The sequence below is a fragment of the Lacerta agilis genome, chromosome 4 (genome assembly GCF_009819535.1).
Source record: "Lacerta agilis isolate rLacAgi1 chromosome 4, rLacAgi1.pri, whole genome shotgun sequence".
In the NCBI taxonomy this organism is placed as follows: domain Eukaryota; kingdom Metazoa; phylum Chordata; class Lepidosauria; order Squamata; family Lacertidae; genus Lacerta; species Lacerta agilis.
The window spans coordinates 42,023,789-42,051,731 of record NC_046315.1 but is presented as its reverse complement, the minus strand read 5'-3'; the positions used below and the strand labels follow the sequence as shown (position 1 = coordinate 42,051,731).

At 42.5% G+C, this 27,943-nt stretch overlaps 1 protein-coding gene across 2 annotated transcripts in view; it reads right to left on the bottom strand.

The window, feature by feature from the left end:
* GBE1 (1,4-alpha-glucan branching enzyme 1) overlaps positions 1-27,943 on the bottom strand; it is a 156,278-nt gene that overhangs the window by 102,974 nt on the left and 25,361 nt on the right. For both annotated transcript variants that reach the window (XM_033146824.1, XM_033146825.1), the window contains exons 2-3: positions 9,499-9,668; positions 312-427 (exon numbers count right to left, since the gene is read on the bottom strand). In XM_033146824.1, coding sequence (XP_033002715.1) covers positions 312-427; positions 9,499-9,668 — 286 coding nt within the window. The remainder of the gene's footprint in view (positions 1-311; positions 428-9,498; positions 9,669-27,943) is intronic.

Below are 27,943 nucleotides of genomic sequence, written 5' to 3'. Positions count from 1 at the left end.
CCTGTAACTTGTAAGCCTCTGCCTGGGTTTCTCTCAATATTTATTAAAGCCTTAACTATATTCAGCCATTTTAGGTTTGCAGTAAAGTCACCTTCCTTATTCACCATAAACCCTTTTGTTCACTGCAGTGTCGTGATACCTTTATTTTATATTATTTTGACAGGAAGCCATGTAGGTGAAGAGAAGAATCTGCAAGTCTCCTTTGAACTTTAAAATATAAATTGGCACATCAGAGCGACAGCAGGAAAAACTTCACTATCAGGAATTGAGAATGACTGGATAGAGCAAAAGTACAATTTTGAAACAAGCACCTTTAGTTTTGATCCATGTGGCACAGGATGAAATCCATCTGGTCCAGGTGGGATGAACAACTCCCATTTCCCAAAATCCATTTTCTTATATGGGTGAGAAAATGGATTCCAGTTATCTGCAATAAAAGAAAAGTATTAAAATATTGAACATGTATTAAAATGCATCATTAGTATGTAAAATGAGAAAGTGGGCACAGATGAACACCAAGCTTCTTTCTGTGCAATACTCTGAGATTTTTTAAAGCATAAAACTCCTTTCTTCATCCTCCTTTCACACATTTCCCTCTACCTCCTTAGGCTTTTTCCTCAATACTTCCCTGATAATACCTGTCACAGTGCTTACTGGTCCTCTTCTTCATGTTTCTTTTGAACTCTATCTTCCTTCACTGTTTTCTTCTAATGAAACCAGTTGTGCTGGCTGGAGCCAATAGGAACTATACTCCAAAACATCTCAAGGCACCAGGTTGGCAAAAGCTGCAGTTAATAGGTCCTCTGTTTCAATCTACTTATCAGACCAATATTTTCAACAAAGAATAATCATTAACGTCCCACTTTTCTACAAAATGCACTTAGGGTGGTAGGCAGCAGAACCAAAAAAACCCAGCTCCATTCTCGCTCTGCTATCTGTTGTCTCCCCAGCTCATTCCACCGATTCATGTATTAGTCCACTCTTGCAGTGTCTTCTGGCATTTTCATAATTTGAATTGTGGTTTTGCTCTTGTGCCTTCCATCCTCAAACTCTTTCTTGATCCCTTGTGACTGGATAGCACTGATTACCCTGTCCCACTTCCCTTCCTGTCCATGCCTAGAATGTGTCACATTCTCTCGGTGTTTCAACTTCCTGCTTGTCAATTCCCTACTTGATTCCTTTCAGTCTAGATTTTGCCCAGATTATTGCACTAAAAAGTGTCTTCGTGCATATCCATGACAACACATTCTACTGATGGCACTTTTTCTTTGTATTTCACTTAGAGGTTTCTGCCATCACTGATACAGCTGATCTTACTATTCTTTCTTCCTTGCGCCCTCTGTTCCCGAGACTCTGTCCTTGCCAAATGCAATCTTCTCTCTCTGATCTTTCTTAACATTTCTTGAAGTAGTTCCTTTTCTTCTTTTCCTTTATGTGTGAACATGTTAGGATTCTCCCCATATACGTCCACTATCAATTCATTTGAACCCAACTGCCATGACTAGACAGACAGCTGCAAAAAAACCTTTCTTTTTCTGTTCCTAACCTCTCTCTCATTATTATTCTAACATTTATGCCAGCAGGGAAAGGTTAACAGATGACATGGGACGAAGATTTGCCCCTCATTTTTCTGAATAAGATGCATTTTCACCAACAGAACATGTATTTGGGACTAGGTATATTGAGTTTTGCAACACTAAAATGCAATAGCATTAGTAGAATTACAAAATAATTCAACTGTAACCCTATGCAGGTCTTCCATGGGGGGGCATGCTAGTCCCACCCATCTGTCAGTATTGTAATACTCACACTAACCCACTGACATTTCAATGGCCTTCCAACTCATGCCTAGTTCATGTTGCTTGATTGAATTTTGGCAATATATTTTAAAGCACCTTTATTAAAGGCAGGTTTTCAGTCACATTGGAAGTTTGTATCTACATACTGTAAATATATTCAGATATATATAGTGTTTTAAGAACACCTACATTTTTCATTTCACAAACGCAAGCAGGAAGCAAGGCTGGACATCTATAAATCAATAAGGAACGTCTCCACCCCCATTGTTAAGCCCAGACACTAAGGTCTAACTCCAAGTGCCTTCTGGCAGTTCCCTCCCTGCGAGAAGTGAAGTTACAGGGAAGCAGGCAGAGAGCCTTCTTGGTAGTGGGGCCCACCCTGTGGAACACCCTCCCATCAGATGTCAAGGAAATAAACAACTATCTGACTTTTAGAACAAAATAAAAAATAAAAAAAATCCTTCCAGTATCACCTTAGAGACCAACTAAGTTTGTTCTTGGTATGAGCTTTCAGGTATCTGAAGAAGTGTGCATGCACACGAAAGCTCATACCAAGAAGAAACTTAGTTGGTCTCTAAGGTGCTACTGGAAGGATTTTTTTATTTTTTATTTTGTTCTGACTATGGCAGACCCACGCGGCTACCTACCTGTCACTTTTAGAAGACACCTGAAGGCAGCCCTGTTTAGGGAAGTTTTTAATGTTTGTTGTTTTAGCGTGTTTTTAATATTCTGTTGGGAGCTACCCAGAGTGGCTGGGGAAACCCAGCCAGATGGGCAGGGTATAAATAATAATTATTATATATTATTATTATAAGGGTATAGAGGAAGTGATATATTTCAGCGGGGGGGGGGGGCTCGCAAGCAGCTGTTTGAAATGTAGAGGAGATCCATCAAGTTATAGAGAGCACAACTGGAATCTACTGGGTCATCTAAGGTAGGCACGTCCAGCTACCAAGAGACTGCAATCTACTCCCACTATAATAAAACTGCAGTGATCTACCAATTGTCATTGCCAGGAGTTGTTGAGCTTTTTTTAGGGGGAAGTTGCCAGAGCTGTTGAGCTTTTGGGGGGAGGAGTGGCCACGGTTGTTGTTGAGCTGTTTGGGGGGATTGGTCAGGAGGACCCCCACAATCACTTAGATTAATCCGCCATCGACCTGTAACACCACCATGATCGACCATAAGATCACGATCTACCTGTTGGACATACCTGATCTAAGGCAAGCAAAATCTGTCTCCAAGATGCAGCTTCTGCTTGGCTGGGAGAACTAGTACCTCTCTCCTCTGCAAAGCTATACTGATAGGAAAGGGAATGGGCGCTGACACTTATTCCTCAGCACCATCTGAAAACTTCAATTTCTCAGAAGCTCAACAACCCGGCCCAGTAATCATATTCCAAACTGACTATATTAAGCAAAATTCAAAATTGATGCTTTTGAATTATGGTGCTGGAGGAGACTCTTGAGAGTCCCATGGACTGCAAAAAGATCAAACTTATCCACCCTTAAAGAAATCAGCCCTGAATGGAAGGGCAGATCCTGAAGCTGAGGCTCCAGTACTTTGGCCACCTCATGAGAAGAGAAGACTCCCTGGAAAAGACCCTGATGTTGGGAAAGATGGAGGGCACAAGGAGAAGGGAACGACAGAGGATGAGCTGTTTGGACAGTGTTCTCGAAGCGATTGGCATGAGTTTGGCCAAACTCCGTGAGGCAGTGGAGGACAGGGGTGCCTGGCATGCTCTGGTCCATGGGGTCACGAAGAGTCGGACACGACTAAACGACTAAACAACATATTAAGCAAAATCCACAAGCCAAAGCTGCATTTAGTTAGTAGCTGTGTATGCACCCAGTGCTCCACCGCAGCTCATGTGTGCAAGCCTGCTCATTCTTCTCTGCTACTGCAGCACAGCTGCAAGCAGGTTTGCATGGTTTGAAGTGGGCTTGTTTCAACAAAGCATAATTAAGTTTGTACAAGTTGGAGATATCACAGCAAGCTGCAGAAGATCCCAAACTGCCGCTGAAGAAAGAGAGGTATGGAGGCAAGTGTGTGAGGCTGTGGCTCATCCCCATGATGCTAAAGTCCTGGGGCCAGGGTTTCCCAAAACTACCAATTCAGTTTGAATGTCATATCACAGATTCTCAAGAGGCTATGCAATGGCAGAGGTTAAATACCTTACGTTGCATTTTTAAAAGAAAAAGAAAACAGAAAACTGCATTGATTCACTGGCATGAAACCAACAGCACTTAAAGTTTCAGTACGATAAAAATTCAAGGGGGGGAACTGCCAAGTGTCAAATAATGTGACATTCCAAGTCATGGTTTTTTAGCATACATGCCCACACATCAACACTCAGGAACAATTTCTTAGGAAACCGACACAGAAGTTGCAGGAAAATGTGACTTCCACATGGAACTATATCCACACAACTGGCCATAATGTTTGCTCTCTGCACACTATGTAGCTGAGCCAATCTTGTGAAGTTTCTCCATGTCCGTGTCATGTGTTCATGAACAACAGCTAGAGAAGCTCTATGTAATTAGACTGAAATACATAGTTAGTCTGAAATACATTATTGCCAGCTGTGTGGGCTAGAGCAGATGACAGGTGCAGTCAAAAAAGATTTGGAGGGCACCAGGGTGGGGGTGGTGGTTCTTTCTTAAACCATCTATCAGGTTCTAAATATACATGAACAAGAATTTTATTGTGAAGTGGCAAACTCTAAGATACTGATATTTTGCTTGTACTCCCTTAGTTACTAAGCAATAAAATGTGTAAATAAAATATTCAGTGTCATTTACCAGAAGCTTTTCAGGAAACTATAATGTCAATACCGCCTCTCGTATCAGAGCTTCAGCTTACTAATTGCCTCATATACATGATTTACTAAGCTTTTAAAACTACTAATTGACAAATCGTAATGCTGTGAATGTTCTTTTAATAGTCTTGAGTGGCTTTTTTGGGGTAAGTCAAGAGACGTTTGGTTCAACGCAACTGGAGGCCCACAATAAAAGATGAAATAAAGGGTGGTGTGTACTCTCACTCACACACACTTATTTCTCATCCTGCGGTGTCATGGGCAGATGGAAGCTAAGCAATTCTCCTTGCAAAAGAAACAGGAAGAGAACAAAGACTGAACTGAGAGAGAGAGAGAGAGAGAGAGAGAGCGAGAAGGGCTGGTTTAGTTCCAGCCCTGGTACACCTTCTCTGCTCATAATGAAGTGTCATAGCTCAGTTACTTGGTAAAAGAAATTTTAAAATGAATCTGGCATTCTAGGTCTTAGTTTCTAGAAACTCAGTTCTGAGTTTCAAGCAGCTCCCAAGTTAATAATAAATTCTGCATTTAATTTGATTTATTTCCAAAGCCCCTAAAACCTATTAGGTGCTGTACAAAATATAAAAACAGAAACCAATCTAAATTTGAGGTATTTTAACATAATTGAAATGTAAAAGTAGGTGAAAATGATATAATATTAAAGCAAGCACATCACTAGCAACTTTATTCTACGTCTTAGGGATTTTGCAGCCCAATTCCTCCTGGGAATATTACTAATACCCATCTGCATTTAATGACAACTTACATTCCTTAGGCCTTTTGATTCCATTAACTGCCCCCTTGGGAATAAATCTTCTACTTTGACTGATGATGAATAAGATATATAGGGCAACTGACATAATTTTTCATCTAGAAGACTAAAGGAAGATTCAGTCCAGACATCTTACTGATTAGTTTTATTAGCATCTTGAAGTAGTGATGTTAAGTTTATAAAGAGATGCATTCAATCCATTTAAGAACATTGGGGAGAGTTTTGCATGACATGCAGAATCTGGTAAATGTCCTTTTTCTATCGAATTATTTAAAAGGTACAGAATCCACATTTTTTGCCTCTGGTCACCCTGGAGGAAGACTGACATACATAATAAAAATGTAAATGCGTCCAGTCCAATCATCTCAGTGCAAAGCTAAAGGTACTAAACTAGAAGGTTACGTGTGAAAACCAAAGATCAGACTTTATCTTCCAATCAGCATGGCCAAAGGAAGGGATATACTATGTCACGTGCCTATATAGAGAGAGTGACCAGTGGTGAACTTCTTGCCTTTCAAGTTGTTGTTTTGGACCAGGATAGACTGGCATTCACAATAACAGATGCACACTTAGTAGCTGAATGAAACTAGCGCTTCACTCAGCATCTGATCACTGAACGCTTAGCACTATTGCATGGAACCAATAAGGTTCATTTGTTGTAAATCACGACAGACACAGCAAACAAGTTCTATCTGAGAGATGTTTTCTGGCACTAGAATATTTTTAATGCTCTTTTTGAAACCCAAATCAATTAAGACATTCAAATTAAGAGTATGTCAGCCTGTTATTGAAAGAAAATAAGCATGTCAAGCTCTTAGTGCAATTTATAAGTTTGCCGCCAGTAAGACAAATCGGGTTCTACCATGAGTAAGAGCACGTGTTGCGATCGGGACCTGGCAAGACACATTCCCTTCCTGTGGGGGTGGGGCCGGTAGCCGGCCTTAGTAGCTACTGGTCAGTTAGGAGTTACTGGGCAAAAGTTAATGTTGCAATTTGTGATGGACAGCTTAGCGTCCTATTTAAGCCTCAGCACGCAGGGTGATCCTCTCTTGGCTTCGGCTGCTGATCACCCGTCCCGCCCCCCCTTTTTTCTTAGGCCTCTGTGTTGACCTTGCTCTGCCTATCATGGGGTCGTCTGCTTTGCAGGGGCCCAGTAGGAATTTGTCCATCTGGCCGATTGGCTGTGCCTTTTGGTTTTGCCTACTGCAGTAGCAAATTGTCACAACTTGTAAGGTTGGTGGTTAGGCATTGGTTCCTGTGTGGATTGCTGGTTTGGGCGCTGCCCATCCAGAATCAGGTTGATGCTGGGAATTCCGTTAAAGGAATCCGGCGACTCTTATGCTTTGTCCGAAGCCCCCGGTAGGGGTTAGGGCCATAAGCCGAGTCCCCGGGACCATTGGGGAGAGGGACGCGTTGCTTCCCCCCGGTCCTTAACTCTCCTCAGCGGCATTCTCCCAATCGCTGGTTTTAGGCCAGCCTCTGTAGTCTGAACCAATGCCTACGCAACCACTCACCGAATTTGTATTTAAATAAAGTTGTGGCCCTAAATTATTTGCCAAAAACCCAAACCAAAAATGATGTCTCCTGTGTCAAGTCAATGGGGGGTGGCTTGAGGTCCTCGATACGCAAGTACATCTAATTTCTGCTATCAACTTTCTAATTTCAGTTTCGTTCGACTGTGCTTTACATGTTGACCCTGCATGATCAGAATGTGTTATATAAGGTTTCCTTCCTTATGCAAGCCCGTCGACCTCTTTTTTTAGTACTTTTTTTTTAAGTAGGCTACTCTTCTGTATTGTTATCAGGTTGTTGATTGATTGGTATCAATTTGTCTCAGGATATTTTGAGTAACTTCTTTACCCCCATTTCAATCTGGCTTTTAGTCTCTTCAACCTGGAAACATTAGTAAAACTTTTTTTTCATGAGTAATAATCTCTTAGGAAAGAATCGTGGCATTAAATTCTTTATTCACCAGTATAGATGCTGCTTTTGATTCTCTTCGCCACATTTCTTTTTAGTCTAGCATTTTGGAGTTTTCACTTGGTTTTGTTTTTATATTTTATGTTTTATATGCTTTCAGCATTTGCCAGCAGTTCTCTCTTTTCTTCTACTCAGTCTGTAGGGGATCTTCAGATCCATTGTTCGTGATCCATCTTTTTTCACACACTGAAAATTCATTTCCTCTTTTAGATTCCAGTAGCTTTTCTATCCTGACAGCTTTCAACATTACTTTTCTTTTTTTCTACTGCTAATCATTACTACATTCCTGACCATCCTTTGGCTACTTCTGTCTTCATACCTCAGTGCCACCTGAAGCTTAATATAGGTCAAACAGCTTATTATTTAGGATGAAAAAAATCTCTCTCACACACATATATATTTTGTTGAAAATTATGTTCCACAAACTTGATTACATGTAGTGTCTTAGTACAATTTTTGACTTTTTTCTTTCCACCAAATTGATTCTGCTGTCAAATCTTGTCATTTTTATATTTAGCAGTGTTGCTCAAGCTCATATTTTCCTTTCTCTGTTTCAACTTCAAAAACGCTTATTTGACCTTTAATATTTCACATCTTGATTATTATAATGCTTTGTGCTCTGGTCTGTCTAAAACTATGCTGCCCATATTATTACTTTTGCTCACAGCAACTTCCAATTGCTGTCTTCAGTGGTGATTCTTCGTTTATCTCATTCCATTTAAACCTCTGTCCACATTGCCAGAAAGCTTGACAAGTAATTTATAACATGTGTTTCGCCACCATAGGTTTGTGTTCTAACCCCACTTACTTAGGAGCAAGCCCCACCAAATTCAGTAGGACTTATATCTGAGTAAACATAGGATTTCACCTTAACCTTATTTCTCCCTATTGCAGGGTTTCTTTTCCTTACCTTTTCTTTTATTGAAAGCCAACTCCCTTCAGGAGGAATATCTTTCTGTTCTACATCAATCAAGAGGAATTGCCACAGCTCAATAATGCATTCCAGCCATCCAAAGGACTTAAGAAGGGCTCAGAGCGGAGCCAATGTGGCCTGGGAAATGGGTGTGGCCTTGCAGAGTCTAAAGAACTGTACAGAGAGTACTAGAAGGCTGCACTTAGACACATCTAGTCCAAATAATAAAATTCCCAGAAAGGTGTGGCACTTCTTGAAGTCACTTCTGTTGCCTTTATACCACTCACATGCCAAAAGGTGAAGGACCTCGAAGTCAGTTGGGCTCTGCTGCCATGTCTTTCCAATAGCAGTCCCATCTTTTCCAAATAGTCATTCCATGGGATATTTTTTAAAAATTAAAAAATGTACTATTTTCTTTTATTAGAGAAGAAGCTTTATTGTGTCTACATGTATTTAACATTTTATTTGCAACCTGCCTTCCGTCCAAGAAGCTCAAGGTGGCATACATGGTGTGTTGATCCCCACCCCCAATTTTATCTTCACAACATTCCTGTGAGCCAGGTTAGACTGACAAATAGTGAACCAGAAAGTTCACCTGGTATGTTTCATGGTTAATTAAGAGATTTGAACCTAGGTCTTCCCAATCATTGTCCGAAACTATTAACAAGAACACCACCACATGGGACCAAGCAACCTTTCTACAACAATCCCAATTTATGTCACACACAAGCATGCTTCAGACACCATTGTAATTTTAAAGTCACTGTGTGGAGAAACTTTCTCAAAAAGCATATAAATGTATGAAATAAATTAAGGTCCATATCAAACATAGCACGAGCAGGCACCTGCTTGTGCAATGGGGCTTTTTCTTCCTCTCTTTCCTTGGCAGCCCACCAAAATCTCCATGAGAAGGAAAAAAGAGATACTAAACATCCCATTGAGAAAGTGGATTCCCATTAAGCAAGTGGCTGGGCATCAGTGGATGCCACCCATTGTTCACTCACACGTTCCCCTCTCAACACTGAATTGCGTTTTCTGATATACTGTTAAGATTGTAGTGATAACCTGACAACAAAGAATATTGCACTTAGTGCTGAAGCTGACAATCCTTTATTTAAAGGAACTAATGTGCAGAGCCATGAACATATAGGCATAAAAACAGAATCAACTCCAAGACGCATCCAGAGGATAAGACATAAAACATGTGCTTGAAAATACTTACTGAAGTCTCCGGTAAGAAACACAGCTTCTGCTCCAGGAGCCCATTCCTTACAGTACAATCCTCCATCAATAAATCTGTTGACTCCAAATGTTTGGTAACTCTTTGTAAATTTGTCAAGGCCACCTTCATTTTCTTCAATGTTCTTCAAGATGCGATGGAAGAGACTATACCTTTCAACAGAGAAATGCATTGAAGGAAAGTATTACTAAATAATTTCAGTAAAGCTGCCAATGAAAGTCCCATTTTAGGACTTGTTCAGTCAAGTCTATTAGATGATAGTCCCAGTATTCCTCTTAAGCATCATCAAATGTTCAGATCATAAAATTTTAAATTCTAAAAGTTAGGTATATCTGGCATTATAAGAATACTATATGTTCTGTGACTAGTAGCTTTGAACTGATGAATTGTTATTCACTATGACAGCTATGTGGCACTCCACCGAATCCAATTATTAAAAGGCTAATTTTTCAAAATACTAGGATCATTATGCTAAAGCAAATGGCCACCAAAACATCCCACACTTTCCTTGAGAAACAGTTTTTCTTCATAAAACAAAAGCTAGAGCATGGCACCTCTATTGTAAGATACTCAGTTTTATCTAGTTTAAAAGGGTCATTTGTTCAAAGGAAACATCAATCATAGTGACAACTAAGATATTACACCTTGGGGGAAAATACCACTGCTGGGAAACAGTCTCAGGTTTATTTAAAGCTGTGGTATAGAAAGAGTCATTTTAGAGACATCGTATTAAGAGGGGCCTTAGGTCTCATTTATTCGTTATTCCAGTTGATTATATTACTCTTTTTAACTCACAAGGTTAAGCCTTCCCAACAGTTTTTATTCCAGAGGTGGGTATTTACCTCACAGCCAGTAAGAATTTCAGAAGAAGCAGATCCTGAGGGTAGTGGGCATGTTCTTATAATGCTCTTGTTCCACACATAGAAACCCCAACATTACAACTGGGAAATTTGCCCATGGGTATCATGCATCAAAACAGTGTAATGATTTCTGTAACCTCCATAGTCAGTTCTCTTATTATGCAGTATATAACACTCTCTTGCTCTCTAGAGCTCTAAATATAAAAGTTGTTTTCTCAACAAACATGTGTGACAGGTGATAGAATTTTAAAGCTTGTTGCAATTTAATTTGAATGCATAAAATATAAGTCAAACAAAAAGGTGGGGGAAAGACGATTTATGCACTTTTGGAGGGGGAAAGGTCAAAGCACAGCGAGAAAACAAGTTGCCGCAATATACGTGAATCCAGTCTCTGGCAAAGGGTACAGGACATTGTGGGAAAACCATCACTAACAACCCCAAAACAGAAGTACTGCCCACCACCATTGCAGTTCCCCATACCAAAGGATCACAGTGTTTGTATTTAAGTCGGCAGTGGGACACAGTGAAGCAGAATTTGCTGTAGTGCGAAAACCTTTCAGCCTCTTTGCTCTGCTCACATAGGTAATCATTACCTATATGAGTAATACTGGGCCATGAATAACATCAGCTAATATCAAGCATGACCCCAAGAAGTGCAGGCACTGTGCTGACCTGGTCTTTTGCATGATCCAAGCAGGAGTTAGTGATGAGCAACCTAGTATTAAGGGCACTGAGATCAGCATTCTCATGAATTGGAATGTGGTTTCAGGATATGAATATATGTATACATGAATATGAATATAAATACAAATACAGATATAGAGAAGTAAACTTCTCTCTCTCACTCTCTTTTTCTTAAAGAACTCTTGAAACCATTTAGGACATCCCAAGCTACATTCATACCTGGAAGTCTACCAGTATAGAGTCTACGTATCGTAGATGGGTTCTGTACTGGCTTAGCTTGATATGGAAATGCAGTTTTGGGGGGAAAGCCTTGCCTGATAAATTTCTTACTTGTCATGTATTAATTCAAGACACAAATACCATTCCAAATGAAGACAGGTAGGAAATCTAGTCCCATACTCTTATGGCAAGTGCTGACACTTGATTTGAAACCTTATTTTACACTCTGTAAATCTCAGCACTTCTTAGTTGCTGATGACTATATACCGTATTTTCCGGTGTACAGTGGTGCCTCGCAAGACGAAATTAATTCGTTCCGCAAGTCTTTTCGTCTTGCGGAAATTTCGTCTTGCGAAGCACGGTTTCCCATAGGAATGCATTGAAATTTAAACAATGCGTTCCTATGGGAAAAAAGTCCAAGCCTCCTGCCGGCGAGCGGGGAAAGCGAGCGGCAGAGCAAGCGGCAGAGCGACCGGTGAGCGGGGAGAGCAAGCAGGGAGCACGATCGGCAGCGGGGGAAGCCAGAAAAGCAAGCGGGGGACACGATCCACGGCGGGAGAAGCAAGGGGAGCAAGCAGGGAGCACAGGGGGAAGCCAGGAAAGCAAGCGGGGGACACGATCCACAGCGGGGGAAGCCAGGAAAGCAAGCGGGGAGCAGGATCCACGGCGGGAGAAGCCAGGAAAGCAAGCGGGGAGCAGGATCCACGGCGGGAGAAGACAGCGGAGGAAGCGGGGAGCAGGATCCACGGCGGGAGAAGACAGCGGAGCAAGCAGGGAACGCAGGGGGAAGCCAGAAAAGCAAGCGGGGGACACGATCCACAGCGGGGGAAGCCAGGAAAGCAAGCGGGGAGCAGGATCCACGGCGGGAGAAGACAGCGGAGCAAGCAGGGAACGCAGGGGGAAGCCAGAAAAGCAAGCGGGGGACACGATCCACAGCGGGGGAAGCCAGGAAAGCAAGCGGGGAGCAGGATCCACGGCGGGAGAAGACAGCGGAGCAAGCAGGGAACGCAGGGGGAAGCCAGAAAAGCAAGCGGGGGACACGATCCACAGCGGGGGAAGCCAGGAAAGCAAGCGGGGAGCAGGATCCACGGCGGGAGAAGACAGCGGAGCAAGCAGGGAACGCAGGGGGAAGCCAGAAAAGCAAGCGGGGGACACGATCCACAGCGGGGGAAGCCAGGAAAGCAAGCGGGGGACACGATCCACGGCGGGGGAAGACAGCGGAGCAAGCAGGGAACGCAGGGGGAAGCCAGAAAAGCAAGCGGGGGACACGATCCACAGCGGGGGAAGCCAGGAAAGCAAGCGGGGGACACGATCCACAGCGGGGGAAGCCAGGAAAGCAAGCGGGGAGCAGGATCCACGGCGGGAGAAGACAGCGGAGCAAGCAGGGAACGCAGGGGGAAGCCATAAAAGCAAGCGGGGGACACGATCCACAGCGGGGGAAGCCAGGAAAGCAAGCGGGGGACACGATCCACGGCGGGAGAAGCCAGGAAAGCAAGCGGGGGACACGATCCACGGCGGGAGAAGACAGCGGAGCAAGCAGGGAACGCAGGGGGAAGCCAGAAAAGCAAGCGGGGGACACGATCCACAGCGGGGGAAGCCAGGAAAGCAAGCGGGGGACACGATCCACAGCGGGGGAAGCCAGGAAAGCAAGCGGGGAGCAGGATCCACGGCGGGAGAAGACAGCGGAGCAAGCAGGGAACGCAGGGGGAAGCCAGAAAAGCAAGCGGGGGACACGATCCACAGCGGGGGAAGCCAGGAAAGCAAACGGGGAGCAGGATCCACGGCGGGAGAAGCCAGGAAAGCAAGCGGGGAGCAGGATCCACGGCGGGAGAAGACAGTGGAGCAGGCAGGGAACGCAGGGGGAAGCCAGAAAAGCAAGCGGGGGACACGATCGCAGTGGGGGGAGCAAGGAAAGCAAGCGGGGAGCACGATCCGAAGCGGGGAGCACGATCCGAAGTGGTACCGCGCAAGACGATTCGTTTTGCGAGTCACGGCCATTTAAAAATTCGTTTTGTGAATCACCTAAAAAATCGAAAAACCCTTTCGTCTAGCGGGTTTTTCGTCTTGCGAGGCATTCGTCTTGCGAGGTACCACTGTATAAGACTGGGCGTTTAAGACGACCCCCAACTTTTCCAGTTAAAATATAGAGTTTGAGATATACTCGACCGCAGATTCTCCACCCGGCGTATAAGACGACCCGCAACTTTTGAGAAGATTTTCCTGGATTAAAAAGTAGTCTTATACGCCAGAATATACAGTAGTCCTAAATGGTGGTTTCATCTTAAAATGAATTAATCAGGGAGATGATGGTGGCATTGTCCCCATGCACTTCAAGGGAATATTTACTGTCTTTTAAGGCTGTCAAATAAGTTTCTTGTGAAAAAATTTTTTTAATATGCTGCTCACTTACTAAATTTTAATTACTTATTAGTGTTTACATCTCTACCAAATAACAGCCGATGACTGGAAATGTCAAAGAAGGACTTCATTATTACAATTTAATCTTTTTCAAATATTCTTGTGTGTGTCTGTGCTTTTGGATGCTAATTGGATATGTTATATATAGCGACTTCCCTGTAAAGGCTAGGACTTGAACAAATGTGTGGAACACTGCATGTGCAGCATATCTTTTTCTTTTATCAGGTTGTAGAGGGTTCAGGACTTCCTAATGCAGTGGCTCATCCACAGTGTACCATATGGAACTGTATGATGCAGCTGGTAAGGAAGCAATGACATATGTGCACAAAGAATGACATGTATATTTTTTTTTACTCTACTCTTTGTAAAGAATTGCTTAGTAGTGTCATACAATCAAATCGTTATTTGTTTCCCTTCATTTTTGATTGCCATCAGTTATCTTGTGCAACAAAAAATGTGTACCTAGGATGTTATAACTTTACAGGAAAAGTGAAGAACTGCTGCAAGTCAAGGTAGATGGATCAATGCTCTGACTTCTTATAAGGCAGCTTCCTATCCTGTCCCTTTATTTATTATGTAAATTAATGCATGCTTACCACAAATAGTCCTCTGGAAAAAGTTAATTACAACTTTGAAACAGCCCACTTCCACCTTCATTGCATTATGTTACTAATTATGTAGTAATTATGTATAACCATTGCATTACCAATTAAGCTGGTGAAAAAGAAATGGCTTTTGTTGAAAATTTACAATATATAGCAGTGACAATTTCCACACAAAATGTGTCCATTACAAAACACATTGTATGGTGTGGAAATATATAATTGTATTCTTCCTTTGGCAAGGAAACGTCTTGACATTGATTTATCTGAAATAGTAAAAAGGTAACGGTAAAGGACCCCTGACAGTTATGTCGAGTCACGAACGACTCTGGGGTTGTGGCGCTCATCTCGCTTTACTAGCCGAGGGAGCTGACATTTGTCCGCAGACAGTTTTTCCAGGTCATGTGGCCAGCATGACTAAGCCGCTTCTGACAAAACCAGAGCAGCACACGGAAACGCCGTTTACCTTCCCGCCAGAGCGGTACCTATATATCTACTGAAATAGTGTGGACATGCAACTGTTAATCATTCCAAACTGCCTGGACAAGAAGCAGCACAAACCAAATCTCCTAATGTTTAATACAGAGATGATGGGATGAGTAAGAGGGAAATGGGCAGACAAGTACGGATTGAAGGATTGAAAGGCTGGGACTGAGGACAGGGAGTGAAATAATTCCTAACCCAATAGCATCCTCCCCCAATGTGCTACCCTTCAGATATTTGGGGCTGCAACTCCCATCAGCCCCTGCCAGCACAGCCAATGGCCAGGAATGAGTTTTTTAGTCCAAATGTTTGGAGAGCAGTAGGTTAGAGAAGGCTGCTTCCTATAAGAGGTACTTGGGTGGGTTATTTTTATTAGCTGTGGCTTCTGAGGTTACTTTGGCATTGTCACCTGGAAACCCTAAAAAAGGCAGAAAGGGCTAAGAAGCAGTGAGGTGGAAGTTTAGTGGAATTTCACACATTGATTGAACTAATCAGTCATTTCCTTGGCTAGAGCCTGCAAAATGGATGGATTATTTAACACTTGCTACCTAACTTCAGTTCACTGTTTCATGCAATCCTCTTTTGTTTTGTTTTTTAACTTTTTACTAAAATAAATTAATGTGAGCAGCACTCATATGAGTAAAACAGACAAAAACAAAAACAAAATAAAGTAAACAGTTGAGACAACAAAAGTTAACCGGAATCTCAAAGGAAATAGATATGTGTTGATGTATATTCCCTCTATGATTCAACAGTTATTAAGGGCAAACTGTGTTAGTCCTATACCAAGCATGTGTCACATGGCTCTTGTATTGAGTGTTTTCACTTTTGCAATCCTCATTTTGGTTCTCTGCATAAATGGTGAAGGGAAAATATGTTAAAAGCACAGTAGACCACAATGGGTTGCAAGGTGTAATGCTAACTTAAAGGGATCTTTCTTGCCAAGTGAGAAGAAGTTGCTTTCAAGTTCCTTTGCCGTTTTAGCAAGGTAAACAGATGTAGCCTTCGCAACCATTCACTGAGCATGACAAGTAAGAAATTTATCAGGCAAGACTCCCCCCCCCCCCAAACTGCATTTCCATATCAAGCTAAGACAGGGTACAGAACCCATCTCTCCATTCAGGCAAGCAAGAGGCATTATAACAATTCAAGAACACATTCCATATACACAAAAGCACTCATAGAGTGTGCAGAACAGTATAGGGAGGGGTGTGGCTTGGAAATGGTCACAGTGTGGGGCAACCTCCAGACAGAGACACATGGAAAACCACATTCAGCCTCTCGGCATGAGGTTCACCTTGTGAGCTAAGCTATACCTGTACAATTACTGTGTGTCATACTTCTGTGAGAGACTCAAGAAGAGAAACAAGGCAACAATACTATGTAGACAGTTATGCTAGTAAATATAATTTTCACTGTCTATAATGAACTGTTTAAGCTTCTGAGAACAATGGAAAGACCCCTGTGGAATAAGCACAGCTGCAACTCAAAAGACAACTGTTTTGTTTTTTTAAAAAATTAATTAGTTTGAAAATGTTTGAATCAAATCATTTTTTATGCTTTGCATTTTAAGCATGACTACTCAGAAGCAATACTCAAGGAGCATTACTACCTTGTAAGTGTGTAGTGGGTGGTAGTGGTAGCCTTAAAGATTAGTGGCCTGCTTCATATTGGGACCCACGGGTGTTATTTATCTAACACCTACTTCAGCATCACTTCACTTAATGATGCCTCTAACCTCTATCTTCAGTACAAGTGTCCCAACTCAAGTGACATAAATGGGAAAGAATGCTGGCATCTTCATATTAAGTCATTTTTTTTAATTAAAAAACAACAACCTTAAAAGGCCATATTGATTACCTGATCGTCTTGAATTGGGTTTTGAGAATAAAACTCAAATACATTTACAAGTGATTGAGGGGGGTGCTCAGCTGAGAGAGGAACAGGGAAGTGCACCACAAAAGAGCTGGCAGTTGTGTAACTACCAAGAGAACTGTGAACTGAGAGTACAACTGCTGCAACATTAAACCACTGCCAGCCACAAGACAGAAAAGGGTGGAGATATAAAAGTGCATGGATGAAATCCATGATCCTGTTTCATGATACATAACAGAAGTAATCCAAATCAACTTGCATTATCCCATACAATTTCAGACAAAACTACATGTACCTGTGTTGTCCTCGCCCTGAGTGGTATTATTACTTTATTTTACAAATTTCCAGTCTGTATGTTTGAGTGGGATTCAGATGGGACCCTGGCAAAGGGATAAGGAGTCTTTAACCTTTGGTGCTCTGCCACTGTATTGTTCTAATTTCCCCATTCTGCAATGCGCATTGCAAACAAAGATCCCATTGATGTGAGTAACACCTTGATTGTACAGTGCTGCAAAATTTGCTGGTGCAGAGCACACACCCAGTCATTTTTGGGGGGGCAGCAGCTCAGGGGCATACCCAGGATCAAAACTGGGGGGAGGGCAACCCATGGTCGTTCAGGTTGTGACATTTCAGCACGGAAAAGGCGAATGAAACCAAAATTTTAAGAAAATTATATATAATTATAGCAGTGCTTTATTACGGTAGTTATTACAATTATTTGCTTGAAAAAAATTAATTTTTATTCTAGTTAGCCTACATGTCTTATACTAATATCATTTTTCTTGTTCAAAACATTCGTTTCAATTCAGTCCTGATTTTCCTTTAAGAATTTCGGATGGACGCTCATCAAACACAACCCAGTCAGTCTGTCCTCTCCCATTGTACTTCTGAGCCAGGTCTTTACCCTTCGAAGGGTACTGAAAGATCGTTCAACAGTAGCCGTAGTGGACAGGAAAGCACTTAAAATACTGATCAAATAGCGGCGGGCAGCTCAGTTTATATAGTGACGCGGAACTCACTAGACCCCTCTAGAAGAGGCTGCAGTCCAGGTCAGAACTACCCAGATAAGGTCATATGTAATTTGGCCCACAAGTCCAAATAGAGAAAAAGAGAAGAGAGAAGAGAGTTTGGATTTGATATCCCGCTTTATCACTACCCTAAGGAGTCTCAAAGCGGCTAACAATCTCCTTTCCCTTCCTCCCCCACAACAAACGCTCTGTGAGGTGAGTGAGGCTGAGAGACTTCAGAGAAGTGTGACTAGCCCAAGGTCACCCAGCAGCTGCATGTGAAGGAGCAGGGACGCAAACCTGGTTCACCAGGTTACGAGTCCACTGCTCTTAACCACTACAGTGGTAGCTACCTCGGGTTACAGACACTTCAGGTTACGGACACTTCAGGTTACAGACTCCACTAACCCAGAAATAGTACCTCGGGTTAAGAACTTTGCTTCAGGATGAGAACAGAAATCACGCAGTGGTAGCGCGGCAGCAGCGGGAGGCCCCATTAGCTAAAGTGGTACCTCAGGTTAGGAACAGTTTCAGGTTAAGAACAGGCCTCCGGAACAAATTAAGTTCTTAACCCGAGGTACCACTATACACCACACTGGCTCCAAAATGTTTATCAGATACCAGACAATGTCACTGAGAAGTCTGAAAGTCAGGACATTATTTTTAGTGTAGTATGGTACTTCGATCAGAAAATTACTCCAGTAAATTGTTTTGCCCACTATGGTCTAAATCAGGGTTTCCCAAACTTGGGTCTCCAGCAGCTTCTGGACTACAATTCCTATCATATCTGACCACTAGCCCTATTAGCTAGGGTAGATGGAAGCTGTAGTCCACAAACAGCTGGGAAATAGGAGTGGGGGAGAACACCACTAAAAATGGTAGTAGATAAACCTGCAATAAAGGTGAAACAATTAAGAAGAAATGTTAAAGCTAAAGGATTTAAGGCAGGCATAGCCAAACTTGGCCCTCCAGATGTTTTGGGACTACAATTCCCATCATACCTGACCATTGGTCCTGTTAGCTAGGGATGATGGGAGTTGTAGTCCCAAAACATCTGGAGGGCCAAGTTTGGCCATGCCTGATTTAAGGTCAGCATGCCTCTGAATTAACTTTTTTATTTAAATTGTGGGTTTTTAAGGCTTGTTTTAAGCCACCCAGAGAACTTTACGTTATGGGGAAGCATAAAAATGTAATAGATATTCAGTCTGTTCCAGCAAGATTGTTCTCATGCACAAATGTTAAAAGTTTGGTAATGTAAATAATTTTTAACTTGGATGATTTTTTGCATTTGGCCAAATGTAAAGCAACTGACAAACACACTGTGGGACAAAACACACACACACACTGGTTTTCTGACAAAGAAACGCAGGAGGCTACAAAGCATGTTCTCCCCCCACCCCCCAGTGTTCATTCCAAACCCTCTTTAGGGTTTTGTTTTTTAAATGCTACTGTCAACACCGCTGAGCCATATATTTTCATATTACTCAAGTAACACTTCCAAAAGAAAATTTGAGATAGTTGAAAGCCTTTGCAACTTTCTTGGTTAAAGGCTTCACAGACAAATCATGTGTGTGAGATCTAAAAGGCTCAGTACATCATTCAGTAATTTGATTCATTCAAGGGAGACTGCATGAATGGCAGGCAACTTCTCTCTTCCCCACTTCCCGTCACCACAGACTCGCTGTTTGCACGATCCAGAGATTATTTTGCCTGCTTAGCACTTCAAATGATCCCTGTGCAGGAGAGCGTTGGCTTTATTTATTTATTTGTTTCGCTTTAAATTAATGTGGGGAGCGGGGTGGCACCCTAATTTGAGAAGAAAGCTGCCGAAATACAAAGAGACAGATTTCTTTCTGGAAATCAGTAGACTAAGACTTTGTTAGCTCATGTTTCATATTACACAAGAGAAAATAAACTGAAAGGTCAGTTGAACAGTTACAGCATTGCCCTTTTCCAAGGTAATCAGCAGAGCATGTAGCAAAGACGTGAACACAAGCGTGACTGGAAAGACAGTAGCTGATAAAGAGGCCCGCTGCCAAAACTATGCGGGACAAAATGCTATATTCCCAATGCCAGCTGAAGAGTGCGGCCTGCCACAGGACTTCCCTGAGTAATTCTGATTTATTACTTTAATTTGAAATTGTGTTCTTGTTAAACATTCAGGTTTTCGTACTGCCAAAAGATACCAGCATCTTTAATACTGACCATTAATCACATCCATAGGTGAAGTACAAGAGAAGCAGTATAGCTTATTAATTTGTTTGCAGCGATGAAAACAAGGCATTCATTACAATTAATTCTGCTGGTTGACTAATGCGTGGTAAAATAAACATGCAGTCTCCTTCTTAATTCAATAGCATTTAAACTAAGGCCTGCATCGCAGTCCATTTTCCGTATTAAAATAAGCAGCTTAGTTATCTCTCTCTAATACTAGCATTCTCCACTCAGACTTGGCTAATCATCTTAAAGAGAAGGGGTTTTTTTAAAAAAAAGGAAGAGGGTTTTTTAAAAGTCAGAGGCATCTCTCTTAAGTGTTTTGTTTACTGAAAGTTGTTTTAAAATGGATCCGTTAGTAACGGCCTGCCAATTCCCATTTGATACCACTGTCAGCTATTTTGTATATCAAGGTCAAGTGTGGAAAAATACAGACTCAATGAGTCCCATAGCAACTGTGCTGACAGCTATGAAGTCTGAATCAAAACTCAGACTGAAATAGTTGAACTTACACTGCCACTTTTATCCCTGTGTTGAAAACATTTGCACTGAAGTACCACCAATGAAAACGACAACGGCCCTATAAAATAAAAAGGTGCAAAGGCTTCTCTGCAGCTATCTTGAATTATTCCATTGCATGTTTCCACTTACAATTAATCTGCTAGACACTATATCCAAGTGTCAAAGATGCAAGTAGCATTTCAATAATGGCCAGGTTTAAAACTCATTTATTATTGTGGTCTATAGTCTAAGACAAAGAACATTACAGATGCTGATACAAGCTAGGATTTATAGAGACCCCACCCGCTATCTTATGCTAGAGTTGCAGGAGAAGAGAAATGCAGCTTGACCTTGCATTATTCCAAAACCCTCTAGCTACACACACAACAATCTTTCAAGATGTTCAAATATAGTTAGAAAGGTGTAAAAAACATAAGCAAAAAAGACCTAACTACCTGTGTGGCTCTCTGTTTCACTGACAACTGCAGGCATGTCTAAAGTCCATTCGGGGGCCTAACATAGCCCACCGGTTGGTTTAATCCAGCCCCTGTGGCAGTTTATATACTGCTCAGCCTCATTACTTTTAGCAAATGTTCTGTGCCACTGGGGAAGTGGTAATTCTGTATTGATTTGTTTTGGATGTTTGTATGTGATGCCAATAAAAGGTTTGATGATGATGGGTTTATTTCCTGAGGTAAAACCCTAAAAAAAACCTCAACAACTTCAACCCTAAAAAAAACCTCAACAACTTCCATCCTAAAAAAAAAAAGGTCAGCAACTTTGGTTGGCCCTTCACTTCATCAAATCTGGCCCTCTTTGGAAAAAGTTTGAACACCACTGGACTACTGTATTTGTATTGCACTGCATTTAGGGTACTGAAGTCTCCAGCTTTGATTGGCTATGATCATGCAAGAACTTTTCAGAGAACTATCACTATTTGCAGAACAGCTTCTGGGACAGAATTGGCTTAGAAAGCTAATTCTGCTTGATTAGCTTTCTAAGCCAGGATGATAACTTAAAAGAGATCCCAAGCAGACTAGGTCCCTGCCCACCCCCTCCTGGCCAGATGTCCGAGGTCAAGGAAGCTGAATAAACAGTATAGGGTAGGCAATACACATAGAAAAGCTGCAGGAAGGGAAGTAGTGGAAGAGGCAGCTCGACAGCATAGCAAACAGGGAGCTAAATGCAAAAAGGAGGAAAGAAAAAGCAGAGCAAAAAGGAGGAAAGAAAAAGCAGTCCCTTAGCCGCCATCCATCTTCCAACGCCTCCAGACACTCACACAGGACCTTTACCGCCTTCACTGATTCTGATTTAAAAGAGAGGTAGAGCTGGGTATCATCCGCATATTGATGGACACCCAACCCAAACCCCCTGATGATCTCTCCCAGCGGCTTCATGTAGATGTTAAAAAGCATGGAGGAGAGGACAGAACCCTGAAGCACCCCACAAGTGAGAGCCCAGGGGTCTGAACACTCATCCCCCACCACCACTTTCCCCGCCAGAGATCATCGACCAGCGCAACCAAGGCAGTTTCAGTCCCGTGGTGAGGCCTGAATCCCGATTGGAAGGGATCCAAATGGTCCGCATCCTCCAGGCGTGCTTGGAGTTCTTCAGCAACCACCCGCTCAATCACCTTGCCCAAGAATGGGAGATTGGGCAATAGTTGGCTTATGGAAGTAGGATTAGCAGGCAACTGAGCAAACCACAGTGATAGTATCTGAAGAAGTGTGCATGCACACGAAAGCTCATACCAGGAACAAACTCAGTTGGTCTCTAAGGTGCTACTAGAAAGAATTTTCGATTTTGTTTTCACAGTGATAGAGACACTGTTAAAGAAAAGGAGCAGCCAAGGAGAAAGGAGATCAGGAGCAAAGTTGTTTAGAAACACAGGAAGCCCCTTTATATTGAAGCAAACCATTGGTCCATCTGGCTCAGCTTTATTGATAACTAATGTGGATGTTCTAAAATGGGCAGAGTATGCTCACACCGGGTTCGCGTCTCCACTCCTCCACATGCAGCTGCTGGGTGACCTTGGGCTAGTCACACTTCTCTGAAGTCTCTCAGTCCCACTCACCTCACAGAGTGTTTGTTGTGGGGGAGGAAGGGAAAGGAGAATGTTAGCCGCTTTGAGACTCCTTCGGGTAGTGAAAAGCGGGATATCAAATCCAAACTCTTCTTCTTCTTCTTCACACAACAAATCTTCCCTAAGTGCCCCAGCTGAATTCTGGACCAACTGCCATTTCCAAAGACTCATCAAGGCAACTTCACATAGTGTTCATTACAATCCAGGGCATGCGTCACCACTGATAGGTTCAGTTGCAGTTGGTGTAGCAACCTAAGCTAGGCAATGGCTTATTGGACATTCTTAACATACAGATCTGTTCAGAGCCAGCTGGGCTAGAATCCTGAGCCAAAGAAAATTATTGTTTCATCAATCAACTCCCATTTCTTTTAATGAGGATAAGAGGTAGAATAACTACTTGCTAGAATAGCTATTCACACCCAACATTCTCTCCATCCTCATGATTCAACAGAGTGGAAGAGTCATGATGAACTTTGCTGCTGTTAATAAAGTTCTTTCTGGAAACTTTTCAATACCGGTAAGCAAGTGTTATGAAGTGTGTGTGTGTGTGTGTGTGTGTGTGTGTGTGTGTGAAAGCAGGTCTCCAAAACAAAACGCTCCTTGGATCAATATAATGATTTATTACACCAGCATAGTATATATAGCATTCTCTTCAATAGGTAAGTCATTATCCTCTTGTTTGCTAGTGTCAAGTAATACTACAATTTTATGTTCTTCTGCAACTTTATGTTAGAAATGGATTGTTGCAGAATGCTTCTGGCATTCTGTGCTTAAGTAGACTAGGTTCTGTGATGAACTGTTATTACCATGTCACCACAATAACTAGTGTTGCATTAACTAGTGAGATGGCAGTTGCAACCCGTAATATTTCAAACCATGTTCTTACCATCTTAATTGCTCCTGCAAGAATTCTGCTTCACTGCCAAGACAACAACTAAATTGGAGCAACAAGAGGGCGGTTTTTGTTATATCCATCTTCGACCAAGCCACACTGAAATGTACAGTGCCTGGATTCATTTAACTCTTTTCCATAGTATTGCATGGGATCTCTCCCCCCCCCTTTAAATGCATAGTGGCATCATTCTTCTCTCTCTTTAAAAACATTAAAATTGCTTATGAAGAACCCTTAGTAGAATTCCCTAGTCACTTCATTCAGTCTCACAGGAAGACTCCCAAGTTCATCACATCCATTTGCTATACTGAAATTTAAATAGACAAATCTGCTGCACTCCATATGCATGTGTCAATTTTCTGGTTTGCTTCAGTCTGACAAAAGCCTACTAAATGGGAAGGACTTGGGCATAAGAGAGACTGACCACATCCATCACTGGGATAATGTACCGGGTATGTACAGTCCATAGAAATACTCATGGACCTTTTAAATTGTGTGCAGGGCACTTTTAATGCACAGGCATATCAGAGCACGTAGAGCCCTTGATCAAGTCCCGTATTTCCAAAATTCATCATGATTCCTTAATACTGCTAAAGGCAAGACTCAGAAGCACATTCAACTATTGTATTATATGGAGGCTTGTGGTTTCAAATTGTTCTGTCCTTAGGAAGGGCTTGTCACAGCTACTATCTCTAGAGTTCTATAAAAAGCTAACAGAAACATTGATTTTTAGATTTATGTCCTAAGTTGCCAGGTATGTCAAGGAGAGATCTATTAAGCATCACTTAAATCACCATGAACATTACGGTAAGGTCACATCAATGTCAGGCACAATCCATTGTATTTTCTTTTAATAAAGCCTTTGGAAATTTAGCCCAATTTTTATTAATTTTCAACCAACTGTGGGCCACAAAACCTGGAATGTTCACTTCTAACAAAAGCTTCTTGCCACAGCAACAACTGAACAGTATGTTATTTTAATCCCCTTCGTCTTGAAGCATCGCTACAACACCGCTTGTATATTTCAAGCCCTTCTCTCACTAGGCTTCTCAGACTAAATTTTCCTTTAATCACATATAATTTGGAAGGTGAAGAAATGCATGAGAGAAACATGCACTAGGAATAGGGACAGTGGATTTAATATCAAAAAATTAAGTGCATCCATTATGTCCAAGTTTGATATTCTAGAACAGGACTGGAAAATTCCTTGCCATTCCCTGAGGAAGCAATGTCTGAGTGATCATCTTGCAGAAGCTTTAATTAGGATCATGATTCATAAAGTATGAGGAAAGCCTCTCAGTGAAGTAGCAGGCAATTACTATGTGAGGCAGAGGGAATTATGTGAATGCTGCCTCCAGGTGCTCCTCCACATACCGAATTTTTCTGTGTATGACACGCCCCCGAGTCTAAAACGACCCCTATTTTTGGAAACTCCAAATTATGAAAATGGAGGGGAGATGGCCCAGAGTTCTTGAGCTTTTTTTGGCCTTGCCACAGCCACCAATCACCTGCCCAATCACCAGACAAGCTCCTGCTCGCCTGTCCCCTCTCTGCACTATCTGTGTATATGACGACCCCCAATTTTTAACATTAATTTATAATTTTTTAAAAAAAACAACATTGTCTTATACACGGTAAAGTATTGTATGTGGGAGCATGGGAGGGTTTTTTATTGTTATGTATTTTGTCTTTCTATGTTGTATTTTTATGTTGAAAACCAACCTGTGATCTTTAGTTGAAGGGCAGCAAATTAATTAATTAATTAACTGCAGGACCTAAGCTCCTCATTCAGCTCCCATCAAAGCATTCCATCCCCACTCCATCAGGGAAAAGCAGAGGAAAAGACTGTGGGGTCTCTCCATTGACTCAGCTGATGGACCAACAAACTTTTGGCTCCTCTCCTTGGTAAAACTCTTTCTATTCCAGCTTATCCTTGCATGAACCCTGTTAACCAGGATCAACTGACAGGTTTCTTTCCTCATCCCTCACAGTCCCTCATTCCTTTGCACCCTGACTTTTAAACTGTAACACCAGAGGGAAGGGATGGTGGCATTACAGATCCTTGCAAACCATTCTGGGATCTTTTATCTGCTCAAGAGCAAGATTAAAAACGCTTCCTGTAAATAAAATAAAAGATGTGAAATGGTCCACATCCAGTGCAGTGTTTCATTACCTTGTCAAGTACTAGGGTTTAAAAAAAAAGAAGTCCAAACTGTCCTATTTGCAATTTGATTTTGCTAATGGAGGAGATAAAATGTCTTACAAATTGATCAAAGTCACACCAAGATTCATAGCTGGGCATTCATAGCTTGCCCTAAAACATAAATCGGTGCTAGTGCAGCAACGTGGACTGTCCCAGGGTCTACAAAAAAGCTTCAATAATGCTCCAGAAGCCAAAGAAAGAAAAAAGCTTAAGTCATCATTAAGAATGTGAAAGAAAATTTACAGTATGGAGTAGGTGGATCCATTAATCATCCCCAGTACACAACATAATTTGTCAGTGGAGATTCAGACACATCAGCATCTAATAGAACACTTCTGGTTCAGGTTGTCAAGTTTCCAAAAACACTTACGGTAGATATACTTGTGAGGAAGTTACCCCTTGTCCAGCTGTAAAGATTCCCTTAACTGCTACTTAAAATAGCCTTGATAAGTAAGGGCTGCCATACGTCAGGATTTTCCCGGACATTCCCAGGATTCGTCCAGCGGAAATAGTGTCCGTGCGGAATTTCAATAAATCACCCAAATGTTCAGGAAAACCCAGATGCATGGCAACCCATTTGTTGACAGGCACCATGGCCAGGAGGCACCCCGATGGCTTTAAAAGATAAAGGCAGCTGGCAAACAAAGCAGGGCAAGAAGGAAAGGCCTCTCCAGCCACCTCTAAATGTTGCTCAGAGACAGAGGCCGCAGCTGTGTGTGGGCCTCCCGGCTGCAGAGGGTCAAGAAGGAGCAACCTGGGCATGGAGGAGCAGGAGCAGCGTGGGGAAAGGATTGCCCCAGCCATGATCTGGCACGCTCTAGCGGGGCTTGGATGTGTGGGAGGCCAAGGTGAGACCTCGGTGTCGGTCCAGTTAACCCTAATTTTAGGGCCCCAGCTGCAGCTTCATTGCATGATGCGGTGCGAGTCCCCAGCAAGCTCCAAGCCCCCAACCGCAGCCCACACCTGGCAGCCCATGAAGGCTGGTGAGGGATGCAGTGGTAGTTGCAGCATCAGATAGGGCCAACCTGCCACAAGAAAGCCAGGGCTATAGCCAAGAGGGAGCACGGCTGCTCCTGGTGCTGCTTCCCCCGGGTTTGCTTTTCTTTTTTAGGTGTTTCCCCCTTTTTTCTTCCTTTTCTTATGGGGTGCACCCCTTTTTCTTTTTTTTCTTTTTGCTCTTTGGAATATGGCAACACAACTGGGCACGTTGTGAGGTGAGTGGGGCTGAGAGACTTCAAAGAAGTGTGACTAGCCCAAGGTCACCCAGCAGCTGCATGCGGAAGAGTGGAGACACGAACCCGGTTCCCCGGATTACGAGTCTACCGCTCTTAACCACTACACCATACTGGCTCTCCCTCCGCCCCACTCTCTCATTTTCGTGGCTCGGGGACACTTTGTCCTGCTACCGGCTTTCTTGAAACTTAGGACTGAGGGAGGGGCGCCTCATCCCCCACATGCCTTCCCCTGCCCAGGCCAACATCTCTCTGCCACCTTCGGCAGTGACTGCTGCCCAAGCAGGTCCCTTGGGCTGCAGGAGGGAAGCAGCTTTGTTTGCAAGTTTGGGGACGGGGACTGCTGCGCGCGGAGGCCTGCTGCTCTTCTTTCCCCCTGTTGTACCCTGCTGCTGGGAGGAGAGGCAGCTGTCGAGTCTGCTTCTCACAGAAGAACTGACGGCAGAAACAGAAGATTGGGGGGAGGGGAGCATTTTCAAGTAGGGTTCCCATATGTCTGGGTTTTTGTTCTTTGAAATATGGCAGCCTTAGGGACCTAGTAACGTTAGTATCAATTGGATGCTAACTTTCCATGACAAAGTGGTGATCATGATGCCATCGAAGAAGGGGAAGAGGTGCTGCTTCTGGACATCAAGGAAGGAAGGAACATACCTCGCATGCAGAAAGTCCCAGGTTTAATATCTGGGATCACCAACTGGAAAGATGTAAGAGGACTTCTAAGTGTGCATCTAACCTGAAACCCTAGACACCCAATGTCAGTACAGGTGAACAGACCAATGGTCCACCCTCTGTAAGGGGGCTCCATACAGTATTTTATTTGTTTGTATACCACCCTTCATCCGAAAGTCACAGGGCGGTTCACAACATAAAAATACAAAATGAGAATAGAAAATACATAACAAAAAACTCCCAATAACAAACCAATAACCTCCCTCCCACAGTGTTTATATATATATATGTTCATTCAAAGATCTGATCTTGGGAACACTAAATGCTTATGAATGAGCTACATCATAGCTATGAAATTATTATTCATGCATGGCACCTTGCCTTTCATTTTGTAAAAGCAACAGATTTCTTCACCGTGTTTATAAAACAGATCAGAATGAATGATGTGGCTGTTCCCATTTGGAACTGGATATACATTGTCAATC